The sequence below is a fragment of the Coccinella septempunctata genome, chromosome 2, assembly GCF_907165205.1.
Source record: "Coccinella septempunctata chromosome 2, icCocSept1.1, whole genome shotgun sequence".
Lineage (NCBI taxonomy): Eukaryota > Metazoa > Arthropoda > Insecta > Coleoptera > Coccinellidae > Coccinella > Coccinella septempunctata.
In genome coordinates, this window is record NC_058190.1 from 770898 (window position 1) to 787152 (window position 16255).

Below are 16255 nucleotides of genomic sequence, written 5' to 3' on the forward strand. Positions count from 1 at the left end.
TTTATACAAACCGATTGAAGGTATACCAAATCTAGTTTTTTGCATGGAAAATACAAGAGATCAGTTTTTAAATATATTTAATTTTGCTATGGAAGAAAATTTAATTATGGACACATAATATGCGGTAGCTTGAGGAGAGTCAATTTTGGTTATCTTTTTTGGCCAAAGGTTGAAGACGTCACATCAGTTGTAGATTTCAAAAAAATCAATCCGAAGATGAAATGCATATAATGCAGTGGTAAGGAATGGGTATCTCTAGAAGGAATTAACGGATAATTACAAGAATGTTGAATTCTTCAACAAAAAATCATCTTGCATTAATAAAAGTAAAAGGAATTAAAGGAAGTTTCAAGGCAACAGTAACTTCACCTTTTAACAAAAATTTCACATGAATTAATAATAAACAGGACAACTGGCTCGTGTTTATGGCTGTTTATTTTTTATTCTTTGATATTAAAATAATAATAATAATTATATATTTATTGATCCCTTAAGACATTTACAATGTATAGGACAAGTTAAATTAAAAAGAGAAAAATCAATTTTCTCCAGGAACTTATTCTACGATGACATTCATCGAAAATCCTGTAGTAAACTTTTCGCATTAATTCACCCAAACATAAAATTCTCAAATGCCACCACTTTTTTGGGTCTTCCAATAGAAGGAAATTCTTTGTCATCCTCTTCATTCACAAACTTTCTGATTGTGGAAATATTCAGCTGAAATATAAGTCGTTTAGATTCAGATGAAACATTAAATAAATTCTCTTACATTGAATATGTTCGCTACCGTCTGATATATTGTAGATATTAGAATATCAGGGTTACCTACTATTTCATGAGCGAGCCTGAATTCTAAATAGCACTTCCTGAAATCGGTATTAATTGTGGCAACAGCGTTATTAACGACATTTCATGAGTGCAATCTTACACCGTTCTAGTTACAAAAAGTTGAGAAAAATATTTCATGGCCAACGGAACGCTAAAATAAAAGTGAATGGAGTAAATTTTTCCTCCATTTCTTCTTCTCTATCTACCCCCAGTGTTCTCTGCTGGTGTGAAAACCCGGGGGGGGGGGGGCACTCAGATATGAAGCGCCGTGTTTAGGTGATTATCACCTAATCTTTCTAACTCCGCTAGTCGATTCATCCTGATGAATTCTGAATAAAGATTGAGTCAGTGCCGAAAAGGTTATGGAAAGTTTAGTGGCGATTTGAATCGTAACTACTAGCGATTTTTAAATATGCTCTCTCTACCCTCCATAGATTACATCTACCCAAGGTATATATTGACAACTTCTCAGAGACACATGGAATATAGATGCATAAAGATTTATAATTCACTACCAATTAGAATAAAAACGTTGAATAATGAAAAAAATATTCAAAAAGGAATTATTTAAATATCTTATAAATTTGGAGCCCTACAGTTTAGAAGATTTGTTGAATTGTAGATAGACCTATTGTTTTGTTTTTGGTTCTATTCACTTGTGTACAGGGTGGGCAAATTTCGATGTTTTAGCACTACAGTTTTTAAACCAGAGGAGATAGACAAAATCTGATACCCCATTTTCGTTCTCTTTTTCTGAGAAACTAACAATAGTAGTAGTCATTTTTAGCCACTTTCATTTGTTTTCGAGTTATAAGCAAAAACTGGAAAAATAGGGATATCGAAATAAATTTATATCTCCGCTAATACTGATGATAGAGCTCTGAAATTAAAACATTATACAGGCACTTTTTTACGTAGAATCCAGTGGCGTGCTCGCCTTCTTAGCAGAATTTCGAATTACGAAGTTATGACCCAAAGTTATGTTTTTTTAAATGGGAACACTAGATTTTTGTGTAATTTTTTGAAGGCTTATTTTTTCTGATTTCAAAAATATATAACATCATATGGTTTGTAGCAATATAAATAATAGAAAATGTTCGAAAACCTTTTTCCTCAATATTTCTATGGTTTCAACTTTTGATGAGCATAAAAACATATAGCATCGCAGGATTACCACTGTCTCCTTTTATTAATCCTTTCATTATTATAAAAATTTATGAAATATATCTAGATTCGAATTTTGTGAAAATTGGTAAAATGCATAGAAAGAATGACATTGCCGGAAGGAGACTGCTTTTGTTATAGGAAACTCTATTCTTCTGTGCTCGTCAAAAGGTGAAACCATAGAAATATTGGGTAAAAGGGTTTTCGACCATTTTATATTATTTATATCGATATAAATCATATGATGTTATATATTTTTGAATTCAGAAAAAAATAGGCTTTCAAAAAATTGCACAAAAATCTAGTGTTCCCATTTAAAAAAACATAACTTTGGGTCCTTTCTTTTTTCAAGGTTACTCTTCACCTATTGTGACTGCGTACCAATTTGTAAATTTCTTTTTTGAGTTTATAGGTTTTTTAAACCTCAACTCTTGTAATTTTTTTAATAATAATAATAATAATATAAATTTATTTCAATATCCCCATTTTTCCAATTTTTGCTTATAACTCGAAAACAAAAGAAAGTAGCCAAAAATGACTACTACTATTGTTAGTTTGAAACAAAAAAAGTTTAAAAAAAATAAATAAATAAATTTAATAAAAAAAATTTGTTAACCGTTTTTTTTCTTCAAATTTTAATCATTTACAGATTGCTATACTTTCTATGTTTCACAAAGAAAATATATAAATTTAAACAGTTCTTTATGGGTGTTGCAGTTTCTTTGTCAGTTAGTATAGTTTTTTCATCACAAAAACCTCGAATGAACAATGTTAAGCTTCAGGCTGTCTTTCTATTTGTAAAAGAACCACACAGATGGCACTTGTGTTTCTTGATTTTTAAATGGACAGATTTCAAACTGCATTCGTTATCAATTCTCGGCTCGAAATAAACTTCGGACATTCGTGTTTCTTGACTTTTGAATGAACCGAATTAATATGTTTGTCAATGCCATTTTCAACATTAGCAGCGTATTCAGTCGAGTCACTCGATATGTACTTGAAGTTATTTTTTTTCATCAGCACAATATTAGCATAAGTAACACTTGTGTTCCTTGATATTTGAATGAACAGACTCGACATGCTTCCGAAGATTTTGTTTCAAACTCGCACTATACTCGCACAGATGGCACTTGTAATCCTTAATTTCTAAATGAACGGTTTTTATATGTATCTTTAGTTGCCCTTTTCTTTTCGCTGCATAGTCGCACAAATGACACTTGTAATCCCTGATTTCTAAATGAACAGATTTTATATGCATCTTAAGTCTCTCTCTTCTTTTCGCGGCGTAGTCGCACAAGTGACACTTATGACCCTTGATATTCGAATGAACATTAGTTACATGAAGTTTTAGGTCTCCTTTTCTACATGTGAAATACTCGCATAGATGACACTTGTACTCCTTGATCTCAAAATGAACAGATTTTATATGTATATCAAGAGTATCTCTTCTTTTCGCTGCATAGTCACACAATTGGCACTTGTAATCCTTGATTTCCAAATGAACGGCTTTTATATGTATCTTAAGATGCTCTTTTCTTTTCGAGGCATAGTCACACAAGTGACACTTATAACTCCTGATATTTGAATGAACATTATTAACGTGGGCGTTCAGGTCTCCTTTTCTACTTGCGAAATACTCGCATAGATGACACTTGTAATCCTTGATTTCTAAATGTACGGATTTTATATGTATCTCAAGCTGCCCTCTTCTTTTCGCCGCATAGTCACACAAGTGGCACTTGTAATCCCTGATTTCTAAATGTACGGATTTTATATGAATCTTAAGTTGCTCTCTTCTTTTCGCGGCGAAGTCACACAAGTGGCACTTGTAATCCTTGATTTTTAAATGAACGGATCTTATATGTTCGTTAAGAGTGTCTCTTCTTTTCGCTGCGTAGTCACACATGTGACACTTATGACCCTTGATATTCGAATGAACATTATTAACGTGGACTTTCACGTTTCCTTTTATATTTGTAACGTACTCGCATAGATGACACTTGTGTTCTTTAACTTTCGAAGTAGCCGATTTTACAAAGTTGCCCACCTGACTTTCGTGACATTTATTCTGCTCCGGGTGGGTCGTTTCAGAGTTATTCCTTGGTGGATTTAAATCTGGAGGAATTTCTTCGGTAGAAGAGGCAGATGATGATAAATTTTCATCGACCTCTGTAACTGAGCTTCTGGTGTTACTTGCTTCATTTTTGACTAAATATTCTTTTCTTTCATAAACTCCTTTTTCGTCTATGAATTGTTCGATAATGTCGATATCTCCCAATTTTTCTTTTAACTCTACACTGAAAGAAATTCAGTGATTCAGCGATTTTTCCAATCAAATAAAATAAGTGAAATGAAAAAAAGAAAGAAGAATGTTGGGTATGCTGGATATATAAACTAAACAACGAATCAAAAAAGATAAATACAGCAATGTCATTGAAGTTTATAAAGTTCCATATATATCAGTGTTGGGTTTGTATCTCAATTTAATCTAAAATACTTCTGGGTTGGTTAAAACTTAGGGACTCGAGGATTGACATTGATAATACTCACTTGATAATGAACGTTTATTTCCTAATCCAACAAACTATATACAGGGTGACCTGGATAAGATGGGAAACATTTCAATATGAGATAGAGAACACGTTGAGGGTCACGAAAAACCCCCATATGTAGTATCTAGGAGTTCTAAATTCTGATTTACAGGGTGTTTCTCAAATTTGAATGCGAATTAAAATCACTCTATCTTCTGAACGAAATTTGGAATGAAGATGGCATCCATGAGGTTCCAGAAAACTGCGATCAAATATCATTCGATTTGCAGGACCGTATCACATTAATTTGGACAGTTTTGAAAAGTTCGTGAAATCCCCCTGTACAAAAAATTTAATGATTTCCTCGATATCTGCGTAAACTGCAAGATTCATTTATTCAATTCGGCAAATAATATTGCATGGCACCATCCAGGTTGTAGAGGACTTTTTTTTTTTCTTGATAGTGACAATAATTTTTCTCTCGTGTCGATGTGCAAGATCATATTCTTCTCACAATGAAGTGAATATTAAATCTTTATGAATTTGATCAATTGAATATTATACATTATTGAATCCCAATTTCAGTTTTCATTTGATTCAATACAACAGTTTCCTGAAGCATAACTCAAGGAAGAATCTTTAACAATGATTTATTTTTAAGTCATTTAATTAGCAACAGCCAAGAATAAACTATGAAGTCATGGATAAGAAATAGGTGAAATGAAAAAAAACTAAGCTGCTCTCATTGTTTGTTCAAAATTAAGGCCTTCCATCTGAATACATTTTTCATCTCTTTTATAAGTATTATTTATTGCTTTCAGTATCATCATAGGCCCACTCCTAATTTCATCATATACAGTTTGAATTTTAAGTAGATAGTCTCTCAGATATTCACTTCTTAGTTATAAACTTTGCTCTTCATATAGCACAATAAGACTAAATCGACTGGGGAGATTTAAACGTTCAAAATTCACTTCCTATATTGTTTATTCTTGCTAATTATAATTGACTTTTGAAAATAAATAATTTTTAAAGACCCATCCTTGAGTTACGCTTCAGAAAACTGATGTTTTCGATCAAATGAAAACTAGAATTAACATTCAATAATTGATTGAATTCATAAAGATTCAAAATTCACTTCGTTACGACATGAATATTATCTTAAATTTCGACAAGAGGGAAAAATTATTGTCACTATCAAGAAAAAAATAAACAGTCTCGGCAACCTGGATGGTGCCATGCAATATCAATTGGCGAATTGAAAAAATGATTCTTACAGTTTTATTTTAATAATTTCTTAACTTAAGGACACAAATAATTTTATTCCATATGTGGTTCCACACTGTATAATATCATCAATCATTCAACCCCCTGGAGGGGGGGTTAATACTCAACGATGATATTAACAGGCAAAAAGAATCCAAAATATGTAATAAGTTTAGTGGTCAGTGCTTGGGGGCCATCTGACTTGGTATTCACAATTGAAAATTACCAATGACATACCTTTTCCCCATAATTTAAGTTTTATTTTTATTGTAAAGGATTTTATAGCACATTTTTTCGAGGGAATGAAACACAAAGATCAGCTATAGGTAACAAATTTACCTGCCAAATAGTATCTCCATGACAGATTGTTATCTATCGATTTCTTATGAATTGTATTTGGAATTAATGGAATAGAAGTACTAAAGCTGTTTCCCTCTTAGATGCTTTTTTAAACATAAAAATAAACTAATTTAGTTGAGTTGATAAATCCAGCATAATGGAAACACCATGTTATATAAATATAAATACTCACTCATCATAGCCAATATGAGCTTCTTCAATACTAAACTGACGTTTACCCATGTCAATTTTTGGTAGGTCCGGATCTGGATTCAAAGAATGAAATATAAAATCAGTAAACACTCTTTTCAGTTTTGGATTCCTTAGCCTTATATGTTTATAAGGACAAAATTATGTATGTACTTACATTCTTCATTACCTAGCACAGTTCTTTTAGATCTGCATAATTACCTTTGCTTTTCTTGATATTCGAATGAACACTGTCAACTTGCTTCTGAAGGGGCATTTTTCTACACTGACACTTGTGTTGCTTAATTTTCGAATGAATCGATTTTCTGAGTACATCAAGGTCTATTTTTTTACTCATGGGCGATTGATTTGCATCGATTTGTTCAACTAAGGAATTCGAGTATCTTTCTTCATTTTTAAGTATGTATTCCTCTCTATCGTGAACTCCTTCTTCATCTACAAATTGTTCAAACATGTCCAGGATTCCTGACTGGTCTTTTAACTTTACTCTGAAAAAAATTGGACTTCTTGAGTCGATTGAAGCGAAGAGTAATAGTTGATTGAACCAAAGTAGTAGATAATAATTGGTAAATATTATTAAGCCCACAATAATAAGGTAACAGTAAACTCTAAACAACTTTTGTTAGAGTACACAGAAAGGTAATAAAGCGTCATGAATATAAGTATGAAAATATATACTCACTCAACACAGGTAATATCTACCAGTCCTTCAATTTTAATACAGCGTTCTCCAATATCCATTTTTTATTTTTTTTTTTTTCAAATCAAAACGCACAACGCAGAAAAGATAACCTATATCAGAGACAACCTGATGTCTATGACTTCGATTCACAGACACAGATTCATTGAACTCATTGAACTCCATAGAGTTCAATGCACAGATTACATCACAGAACCATTGAACTAAAGAAAGTTTTAGTTCAATGCACAGAATATGGAGCACAGAAACAAATAATAAGATTACCAAAGATTATAATCTTTGAAGATTACATTACTGTCGAAGAGTTAGGTTAAGGCTGTGGTCCACATCGTAGTCCACATCCTCTATCTACGGTCCACATGTACACTTTGGTTTCTTCTGGTTAGAAATCGTATGGTCCGTATATACACATTTGCTAACCGAAAGTTACCAGAGCGGTTACTCTGGTGACTGATATTGAACCAAATTGTCAGGAATTCGACATATACGGACCGCCCACTTACTAACCAGAAGTAACCAAATGTGTATAAGCAAAGATTATAGAGAACTCTATAATCTTTGGTGTATAAGTGTATATACGGACCACAGCCCAAGAGAGTAGAGAGGAGAACGATCGCTGCTTTGAGACCATAGATTTTTTGTGTTGCTGGCGATCACGGGATGACGAAATTTTGATTTTAACTATGCGTATGGTCCGTATATACACATTTGGTAACCGAAAGTTACCAGAGCGGTTACTCTGGTGACTGATATTGAACCAAATTGTCAGGAATTCGACATATACGGACCGCCCACTTACTAACCAGAAGTAACCAAAGTGTATATACGGACCACAGCCTATATAGTTGTAGTTGACTGAGTGAACCTTCTTCCTGGTGACAGATGATTAGAATAATATTTTTATCGATTTTTGATAAGAAAACAACATATGACCATGGTGAAATGTTGAAGAGTGCTCTAGTGTAAGAGTGTTTTGGCATAAGAAAGAAGAGGAGAAGAGATAAAATTTCAGAGTGCATTTTTGAGAAAAAATTGGAAAAAACTTACCTCAAGAATCGACTCGAAATCAAATTGTGTGTCAAGAGCACCTTTGCTATGTAGATATCAAAAAAGATTATGTATTCATTATAAAGGAAATCGAAATTGTCATCCCTCGTTAGAAGTGGGCTCTTCTGAATATCTAACCAATAAAACTGCATGGTTCAGATGTGGATATTCTTGAAGAATTTTGTTGGCATAACATAATATTATATGATCTATAACAGTTTTCGGCTGAGTATTGGAAACAAAATCTTCTCTCTCTCTCTTCGTCAGCCCTCCTTTGTCCACTCCTGGACGTAGGCCTCTTTCAAGTTCCTCCACACTATTCTGTCTTGAGCAATCTGAAACCACCTATTTCCCGCATGTTCTTTCACATCATCGAGCCATCTCTTCTGTGGTCTCCCTACACTACGTTTTGTTGTCCTCGGTCGCCATGTTGTGTTATTTTGTATGAACATCTCGATTTGTCCAGTCGGGCCACGTGTCCCGCCCACTGCCACTTCAATTCTGCTATCCGAGCGATGACATCTACGACTTTGGTTTTTTGTCGGATTTCTTAATTTCTTTTTCTGTCTCTGAGGCTTATATTAAGAATAGCTCTTTCCATCGCTCTCTGCATCACTCTCAGCTGGTTCGCACTCTTCTTGGTTATTGCCATCGTTTCCAAGCCATATGTAGCCACTGGTAATATGCAGGTGTCAAAAACCTTTCTCTTGAGGTTGATAGGGATGTCATTATTTCTAAATATACAGCTCATTTTTCCGAAAGCCATCCAAGTCAGCCGTATTCTCCTCTTCAACTCCGTTGTTTGATTCTCCTTGCCAATTCGTATTGAGTGTCCTAGATAAATATATTCTTCCACATTTTCAAGTATTGTGCCGTCAATGTATATGTGTTCTGTGGTATTGCCGATGATTTTGGTTTTTGGGATGTTCATTTTTGAGCCGACTTTTCTCAGGGCATCGTTAAGTTCGTTTAACTGTTTAACATAACCAAAGAGTAACAACAAGAGGTTTCACTTCGCCGATTTACAAGGGAAGATCGAATGCATGGAATTTCAACCTTGAAGTGGGGAGACGCTACGCGCCAGCAATACTGCGCTCAGATTCACTACAGTCAAACGAGAATCTGAGCGACCAATCAGATTGGGACTTGCGAACAGAACGAACATCTGCATTCGTTTTCGTCCCTCCACTAAACCAAGGAACATTCAAGGGCATTAAAACGCAACCGGCCAAAATGATAGAGTGAATACTCTTGTTGATACTCTTTGACATAACGCTCAACTCCTGCAGGTTGCCACTTATTAAGACGATGTCATCGGCAAAGCGGAGATGGTTTAAGTAGGAACCGTCCACATTTATACCCTTAGTTTTCCACTGTAATAACTTGAAGACATTTTCCAGGGCCAAGGTGAACAGTTTTGGCGATATAGTGTCATCCTGACGTACTCCTCTACCTATCCTGATCTTAGCCGTCCTCAAGTCCTGGTTTATTTTGACATGAAATGTGGCATCTTTATATATATTCTCCACAGCCCTCTTAACAGGTTTAAGAGGGATGTGTATTCTCCAATAAGTTTGTGTATCGGGAGTCTATTCTTGCATCATACATGCTGGTGTGAACGACCATGTCTCTATAGAATCGAACGCCTTATGGAAATCAATAAACGCCATGTATAGGGGTACATTGTATTCAGTTGACTTTTCTATTAATGTTCTTACGGTCTGTAGGTGGTCGATAGTACTAAACCCACGGCGAAATCCTGCTTGTTCCACAGGTTGGTATTCGTCAAACTTGTTGGTCAGCCTATTAGTTATAATTTTGGTGAGAAGTTTGTACATGTGGGACATGTAATGTCTTCTCTAATAAGTGATAAATCTGAGATTGCTACCTTTTGTTGTCTTGATATGTTCTACTCCCCAACTAACATAATCAACTAACATACCTGTTTTCAATAAACAATGATAAACAAACGTAGTTGAAATTTTTTGATCAGTGATTTCTTTTGAATTTCATTGATTTCGTCATTTATTATGAATGAATAAAGCTGATAACATGACCCTGACATGACATCCCCTTTATAATATGACTTGTATTTTATTGCATATATTTCAGGGAACTCATATTTAATATAGATTTGAAGAAAGATATTTGAAATATCACCAGAAAAACCACGACGACACATAACCTAAAATAAAATGAAGTCTATTCATTTAAAAGTTACGCTAAAATCCCCACCAATAAACGTAGCGATCGCAGCGACCCCTAGCCTACGTTCCCCGTTTTCGGGAACACATTTTTAGTACGGCGATCATTCTCCTCCATTGAACTAAAGTTCAATGTTCTCTTCATAGAGAAAGGGAAAGAGTCTCTTGTCTCTGATTCTCCTTCTCCATACACCAAACACAATTTTCAGAGACTCTATGTCAATTACCACAGATTACAGAGAATCTGTAAATCTGTAAAAAATTCACCATAGACCATAGCAAAGAGTAAGAGTAAGAGTTGATACTCTTTGACCATAGTCTCTGCCACAGAACACTAATATCAAAGAGGAAGTTCCTCTTTGCTCTCTGCTCTATCTACGGCCATTCTACTCTGTAATCTGTTATCTACGGCTCTATCAAGCAAGCAAAGATTGCCACTTTTTAAGGTTTGTTATTAAGTATTTTTTTTTTTATGGAGAAGAAGTAAATGGTAGTGGCCATGGGCGAACAAATTATTCATTTTGAAGAAGAGCTACTATTTCCTGTTGCTCATGATGAGTGAGTATCTATATTTATGATGTTTCCATTACCTTTCGTTTTTTACAATTTTGTTCACCTATTTCTAAAAAAATCGAATTCCTTTCAGTGTAGAGTTCGAGAAAAAATCAGGAATTATAGAAGTTGAACAGTTTCTAGATGATGACGGATTTCATGAAAGAGAAGAATATATAATCAAGAATGAGAAAAGTACCTCAAACAACTTATTTACCAAAATCGAAGGAAGTCATATATCATCTGTCCCTCCTATCAAGGAAGTGCCTCAAGAATCAGATCCACTGATGAATAATTCTAATTCTGCACTTCTGGAACAGGCTATAGCTCATGAAAGTCACGTAGTCTCAAGTAAAAAAAAAAATATTAGAAAAAGCACACGGTGTGATAACGACTCTGGTCAGAAAGATCTAAAGAAAATACGTAAGAAATCCGTCAAGAAACACAAGTGCCCGTTTTGTGAATACACAGCAAGTCGAAAAAGTCTCCTCCAAACTCATGCGGAAACAGTTCATTCGACTATCAAGAAAAACGAATGTCACTTATGTGAGTATGTTGCATCTAGTAAATATTGCCTTGAAAATCACGTGAAATCTATTCATCTGAAAATTAAGGATCAGCAGTGTCATTTATGTGACTATGTAACATATAAAAAGCGAAACCTTCAAAATCATATTAATTCTGTTCATTTGAATATCAAATTCAAGTGTCACTTATGTGAATATACTGCTAATCGAAAAGATAGCCTCAACATTCATCTAAAATCTGATCATTTGAAAGTCAAAGAAAAGTGTCATTTGTGCGATTACACTACAAATCTAAATTCTAACCTTAAAATACACATAACATCTGTTCATCTGAAAACTGGTGAACACAAATGTCACCTATGTGAGTTTGTTACAAGTAGAAAAGATGTTCTACAAAGACATATCGACTCTATTCATTTAAAAATCAAGAAATACAAGTGTGAATTGTGTACTTATGAGACAAATAACAAAAGTCATCTCGATAGGCATGTAAGTTCTATTCATCTGAAAGTTGTGAAACCCAAATGTTTTGATTGCCTGCAATGCGATTATTCTTCGAGAACAAAAGATAAGCTTCAGAGGCATGTCGACTCTGTTCATTTGAAAATCAAGAACTACAAGTGTGGATTGTGTGATTATGCTGCGTCCGAGAAACAACAACTAAAGTTTCATGTGAAATCTTTTCATCTTAATATCAAGGATCATAAGTGTTCTTTATGTGAACACAGTACGATACGAAAACACAACTTAATAATTCATATGAAAACTGTTCATTCAAATATCAAGGAACTTGAGTGTCACTTATGCGATCATGTTGCAATCAGACAAAGTGAACTGAAAAAACATATCGACTCTGTTCATTTGAATGTCTGGAAACACAAGTGTCGCTTATGTGAATATGGTACAAATTTAAAAACAGACCTTGGCAAGCATATCAAATCTGTTCATTCGAAAACAGCAAGAGTCACTAGGTGATTTTGTTACAAGTAAAAAAAATAATGCCATAAAAAGCATATCGACTCATTCATTAAAATATCAGGAAACACAACTGTAACTTATGTGATTATGCTGCGACTATAATTAAACACCTCGAAGTTCATGTCACAAGTGGAAAAAGCAAACTTCAGGCTCACATTAAGTCTATTCATTTGATTAGAATATGAAACAGGTTAAAAAAAACAAGTAAAATATGTTGATTTGAATATTTAGGAACACAAGTGTCACCTATGTAAGTTTGTTACAATTGAAAAAAAAAAACCTTGGTCCATCTTAAGTACGATATTATACGTCAGAAGTAAATCATCGTTGCCATACTGTCGAAATAATACTAGATTTTACTGGTGACATTAGTTATAAAGAATTTTTTTGTAAAAAAAACTTTAAGCTTTCTTTAGTGTCATTTTAAGTAGGGTTAAAGGAAGCTTTGAAATTAAAGGGATTTTAGTTAGATAAAGTTGAAGTTGAAAGAATTCTGTTGACATAGGGTCTGATCAAAATATCAATCTGAAATGTTCAACAAAAATATATGAAAATCATAAGCCCAATCATTGGGTTAATTTTCTAATGTAGACATAGAGATATGTCCTTCTAAAAAAATGCGAATTTATAAAATAAAAACCATGTACTATATTTTTGTACACATCATTTATCACATTGTATATATCAGTTTAATAAAAGTTCTCCATATCAACAATTGTTTTCTTATGTTGTTTTTTTATATCACAACGTCACCATTTACCTTGGAATCAATATTGAAAACAATCCCTAAGATGGCAGCAACTCACTGTAAGAAGTAAGTAATGTAACTTTTGTAGACAATTAGAACTTTTAGTTCTATCCTTGATACTTAAAGCTGCAAGAGATAAAAATGCCCCCCCTCCCCATTAACAGATTCATCTTCAACATAATCCAATCAAAGATATTACATTATTAATATCTTTGAATCCAATAACTATAGCTATAAGTTTCGAGGATGATTTGATCAAATTTGAGCACGTTAGTATGGAGAGCAGAGAGAATGAGACAGGAGCATTGAAGTCAAGAAAGTTACAACTTTGAGACACTCATTTGATCTTCCTGTATATCAAAAAGTAATGTTCTCTGCATAACGACGTAGAATATCTGTTCGGTACCTCAAAAACCAGATTTGTGCGTTGCGCTTTTATGAAATCCTCAGTCTTCTATAAAAGCTTCCATTTGTGATTTTTTTTCAAAAAAAAAAACGATAAATAACTCGAAAACGGCTCAAGATGGCTATAGGGAAATGTACATAAAATGAATGGGGAATTTAAAGATATATGCGAAAATGAAACAATATACAGGGTGTTCCATTTGAAATAATAATAATAATAATAATATGATTTTATTTCCATAATTGCTAAAATTAACAAATTGAAACAAGTCAAGTTCAACCCAAAGCCCCGGAAACTATAATCTATTACAGAAATCCTTAAACTCAAGTATCGTATAAGGCTCACACTCAACTATCAATGAAAATATTCGTTTTCTGAAATTGTCATAAACACCAATATTCCTTATCATACGGGGTAAATAATTAAATATCTTCATACACATATAAAATACATTTCGCTCAGTTAGAGAAAGTTTGTGTCTAGGAAAAAAATATTCATGCATTCTCCTTGTAGAATTCACATTTTTTCAATCCTGGAAATAATGTCTGTTCTTATGAAGAAAGAGTAAAACTCTATAAACATATAGACCTGGCAGCGTCAAAATTCGATTCCTCTTAAATGTACCTCTACATGATTCTCTAAATTTCATATTGAAAATAGTTCTTATAGCAAGTTTCTGCGTGACGAAGACTTGTTCTGCTGAGGAGCTTCCCCCTCAAAAAATTAATCCGTAAGACATAACTGACTGGAAATTTGCGAAATAAACAACCTTAAGAGTGATACTGTCAATTTGGTTTCGTAAAACTCTCAACATATATATTGTTGAGTTTAATCTGCTTGTTAGTGATTCACACTGAACTGACCAACTTAAATAACTATCGATGTGAACACCCAAAAGTTTCGTACTCGAGCCAACCTGTACCACACCATTATTGAAACCAATAATCTCAGGGCAAGTCAAGTTAGATCGATTACTAGAAAACATTACTACATTAGTTTTCTCACTATTGAGAACAAGGCGATTTTCTCTGCGCCAGCCCTCAATCAATGACATTGCTTCAGTTAAATGAAATGATGTACTGTGATGAACCCCAGTTTTCTGAGGAAAATTGGAGTTCATCTTAGTGCATTTCTTTCGTTTTAAATTTCCGTCTTTGAAAATATTTTAATTCTCGAATATTCCGTACGGCAGAGTAAATGTAAAAAACCGCTTATCTGTATTTCACGTTGTTTTTCTTACATGCCGCTGAAGATTTCGACGTTTTTCATCTGTTGATATGCGATAAACCGGAGCTGACGACGTTTTTCATTCTTGTCGCATTCTGGAATTTTCAGATTTTTACCGTGAGAGGGGATATGCCTATAAAAGCAAATTTTCCCCCCCGCGACGGGCACTTTTCGACTTTTCGACTGTTACTTCAGTTCTTCGGCTGACTTTTGAATTTTACTTCAGTGCTTTCCTTTCGCTTGAGTATTGTAACGTTTTCTTCGCTAAATTAAAACGTCCAACTTATTAAAATTATTTATTTACACTTAATACACTTATAACTCACAAACTAACTATTACACTACTATTTATTTCCACTCTTATTTATTTCCACTAGTCGCTTGTATTGTAACTGTACTTGTACTTGCCTACCTGCTCCTCCGCTGGGCTTATATAGGCGCCGGAAACATTCAGGTACCTTCGCGAACCTCCTTTCGCGCTTCTTCTAGAAGGAAGCGACCGCCCTGGTTCTCGAAAGGTCCGACCGCAAGGGCCGGACTGGTTACAGTATTTTCGATTTTTCGCTTTCTAACGTGGTTTCTAACTTCTGTTATAAATTCAGTTGATTTTCCGTATTTCTTTCGCCGTTAAAGATAATCATTTTGTGTTATTTGCATCAGTGCTTAGAGTTAATTTTTTAGTTTTTTCTTTTAAATCCTTTGAGTTTCGAGTGCTTGAAACAAAGGAGGTAGGTCCCCGTCTGTACCGTTCAGTTTCTTTGTTAGACCTACGCCGTTACTTCCTTAACTTTGACACTGCTGTACTGTATCGTTTTCTGTTGTATTTTATCGTTCTTTACCCTGTTGCGCGAAATAGACATTTTCTTCGCTGTCAGTCATGGCGTGCTATAACCCTTGGGGCAGCGAATAAAAGTCTCGAACAGATCCGCCCTAGCCCTTGGGGTACTGAAGGGAAAGTTCCGTCAACCCCCCTGTCCGCGTTCCGCGTCATAAGTGTTAAATCCGAAATCTCTTCTTTTCTGTCAGTCATGGCGTGCTATAACCCTTGGGGCAGAGAATAAGAGATACCGCACGTAGTCAGTGAAATCCCGTAGTTGCGTTAAAAATAGACATTTTCTTCGCTGTCAGTCATGGCGTGCTATAACCCTTGGGGCAGCGAATAAAAGTCTCGAACAGATCCGCCCTTATTGTGTTTCATTTCCGGAGAAATACAACTACATACCGATACCGTATAGCAAGTCCTTAGCATTCGTCAGTTCTGGTTGGCGCATTTTTATTGAACCGTTAATTTTTTCACTACACCCGGTATAAATTTCATAAAGTGCTCGTGACCGGATAAGATTTCCCGAATGTATTTTCACTGATAGAATCACTCATATTTTATATCACACATATCTCCCTTGTACATATAATTAGTTTCCGAAGGTGTGAATAAACTTTTACATAATTCGATTTTGACTTCTTCGTTGTCGCTACCGCCCTAGACAACATCGAGCTCTGTCTCCGGCTAGCAGCTACTCTGGTA

At 34.4% G+C, this 16255-nt stretch overlaps 2 protein-coding genes across 4 annotated transcripts; one reads left to right on the plus strand and one right to left on the minus strand.

Annotated features, from left to right (window-relative positions):
* Positions 1-2588: 2588 nt before the first annotated feature.
* LOC123308525 (zinc finger protein 64-like) lies at positions 2589-7167 on the minus strand. The gene is made up of 4 exons (XM_044891227.1): positions 7024-7167; positions 6543-6829; positions 6325-6397; positions 2589-4292 (listed from the first exon to the last, which is right to left on the minus strand). The coding sequence occupies exons 1-4, from the start codon at positions 7080-7082 to the stop codon at positions 3023-3025; spliced, it is 1689 nt and encodes a 562-aa protein (XP_044747162.1). The 5' UTR covers positions 7083-7167; the 3' UTR covers positions 2589-3022.
* A 3514-nt stretch (positions 7168-10681) lies between these two features.
* On the plus strand, positions 10682-13061 carry LOC123308531 (zinc finger Y-chromosomal protein 1-like). 3 transcript variants are annotated; one of them, XM_044891235.1, is made up of 2 exons: positions 10682-10850; positions 10939-13061. In XM_044891235.1, the coding sequence occupies exons 1-2, from the start codon at positions 10780-10782 to the stop codon at positions 12344-12346; spliced, it is 1479 nt and encodes a 492-aa protein (XP_044747170.1). In that variant the 5' UTR covers positions 10682-10779; the 3' UTR covers positions 12347-13061. The 3 variants fall into 3 exon arrangements, with proteins under 3 accessions (XP_044747170.1, XP_044747172.1, XP_044747171.1); XM_044891237.1 differs by having other exon boundaries at positions 10710-10850; positions 10982-13061; XM_044891236.1 differs by having other exon boundaries at positions 10716-10850; positions 10944-13061.
* The last annotated feature ends 3194 nt before the right edge of the window (positions 13062-16255 follow it).

Excerpts from the sequence above, each read along its gene's own strand:
- LOC123308525 (XM_044891227.1), bottom strand. The coding sequence starts at position 7,082 with ATGGATATTGGAGAACGCTGTATTAAAATTGAAGGACTGGTAGATATT. Across the intron at positions 6,830-7,023 it reads GTAGATATTACCTGTGTTGA|AGTAAAGTTAAAAGACCAGT; the intron begins GTGAGTATATAT and ends AATTTTTTTCAG. Across the intron at positions 6,398-6,542 it reads GAATATCAAGAAAAGCAAAG|ATCCGGACCTACCAAAAATT; the intron begins GTAATTATGCAG and ends CTTTGAATCCAG.
- LOC123308531 (XM_044891235.1), top strand. The coding sequence starts at position 10,780 with ATGGTAGTGGCCATGGGCGAACAAATTATTCATTTTGAAGAAGAGCTA. Across the intron at positions 10,851-10,938 it reads TTTCCTGTTGCTCATGATGA|TGTAGAGTTCGAGAAAAAAT; the intron begins GTGAGTATCTAT and ends AATTCCTTTCAG.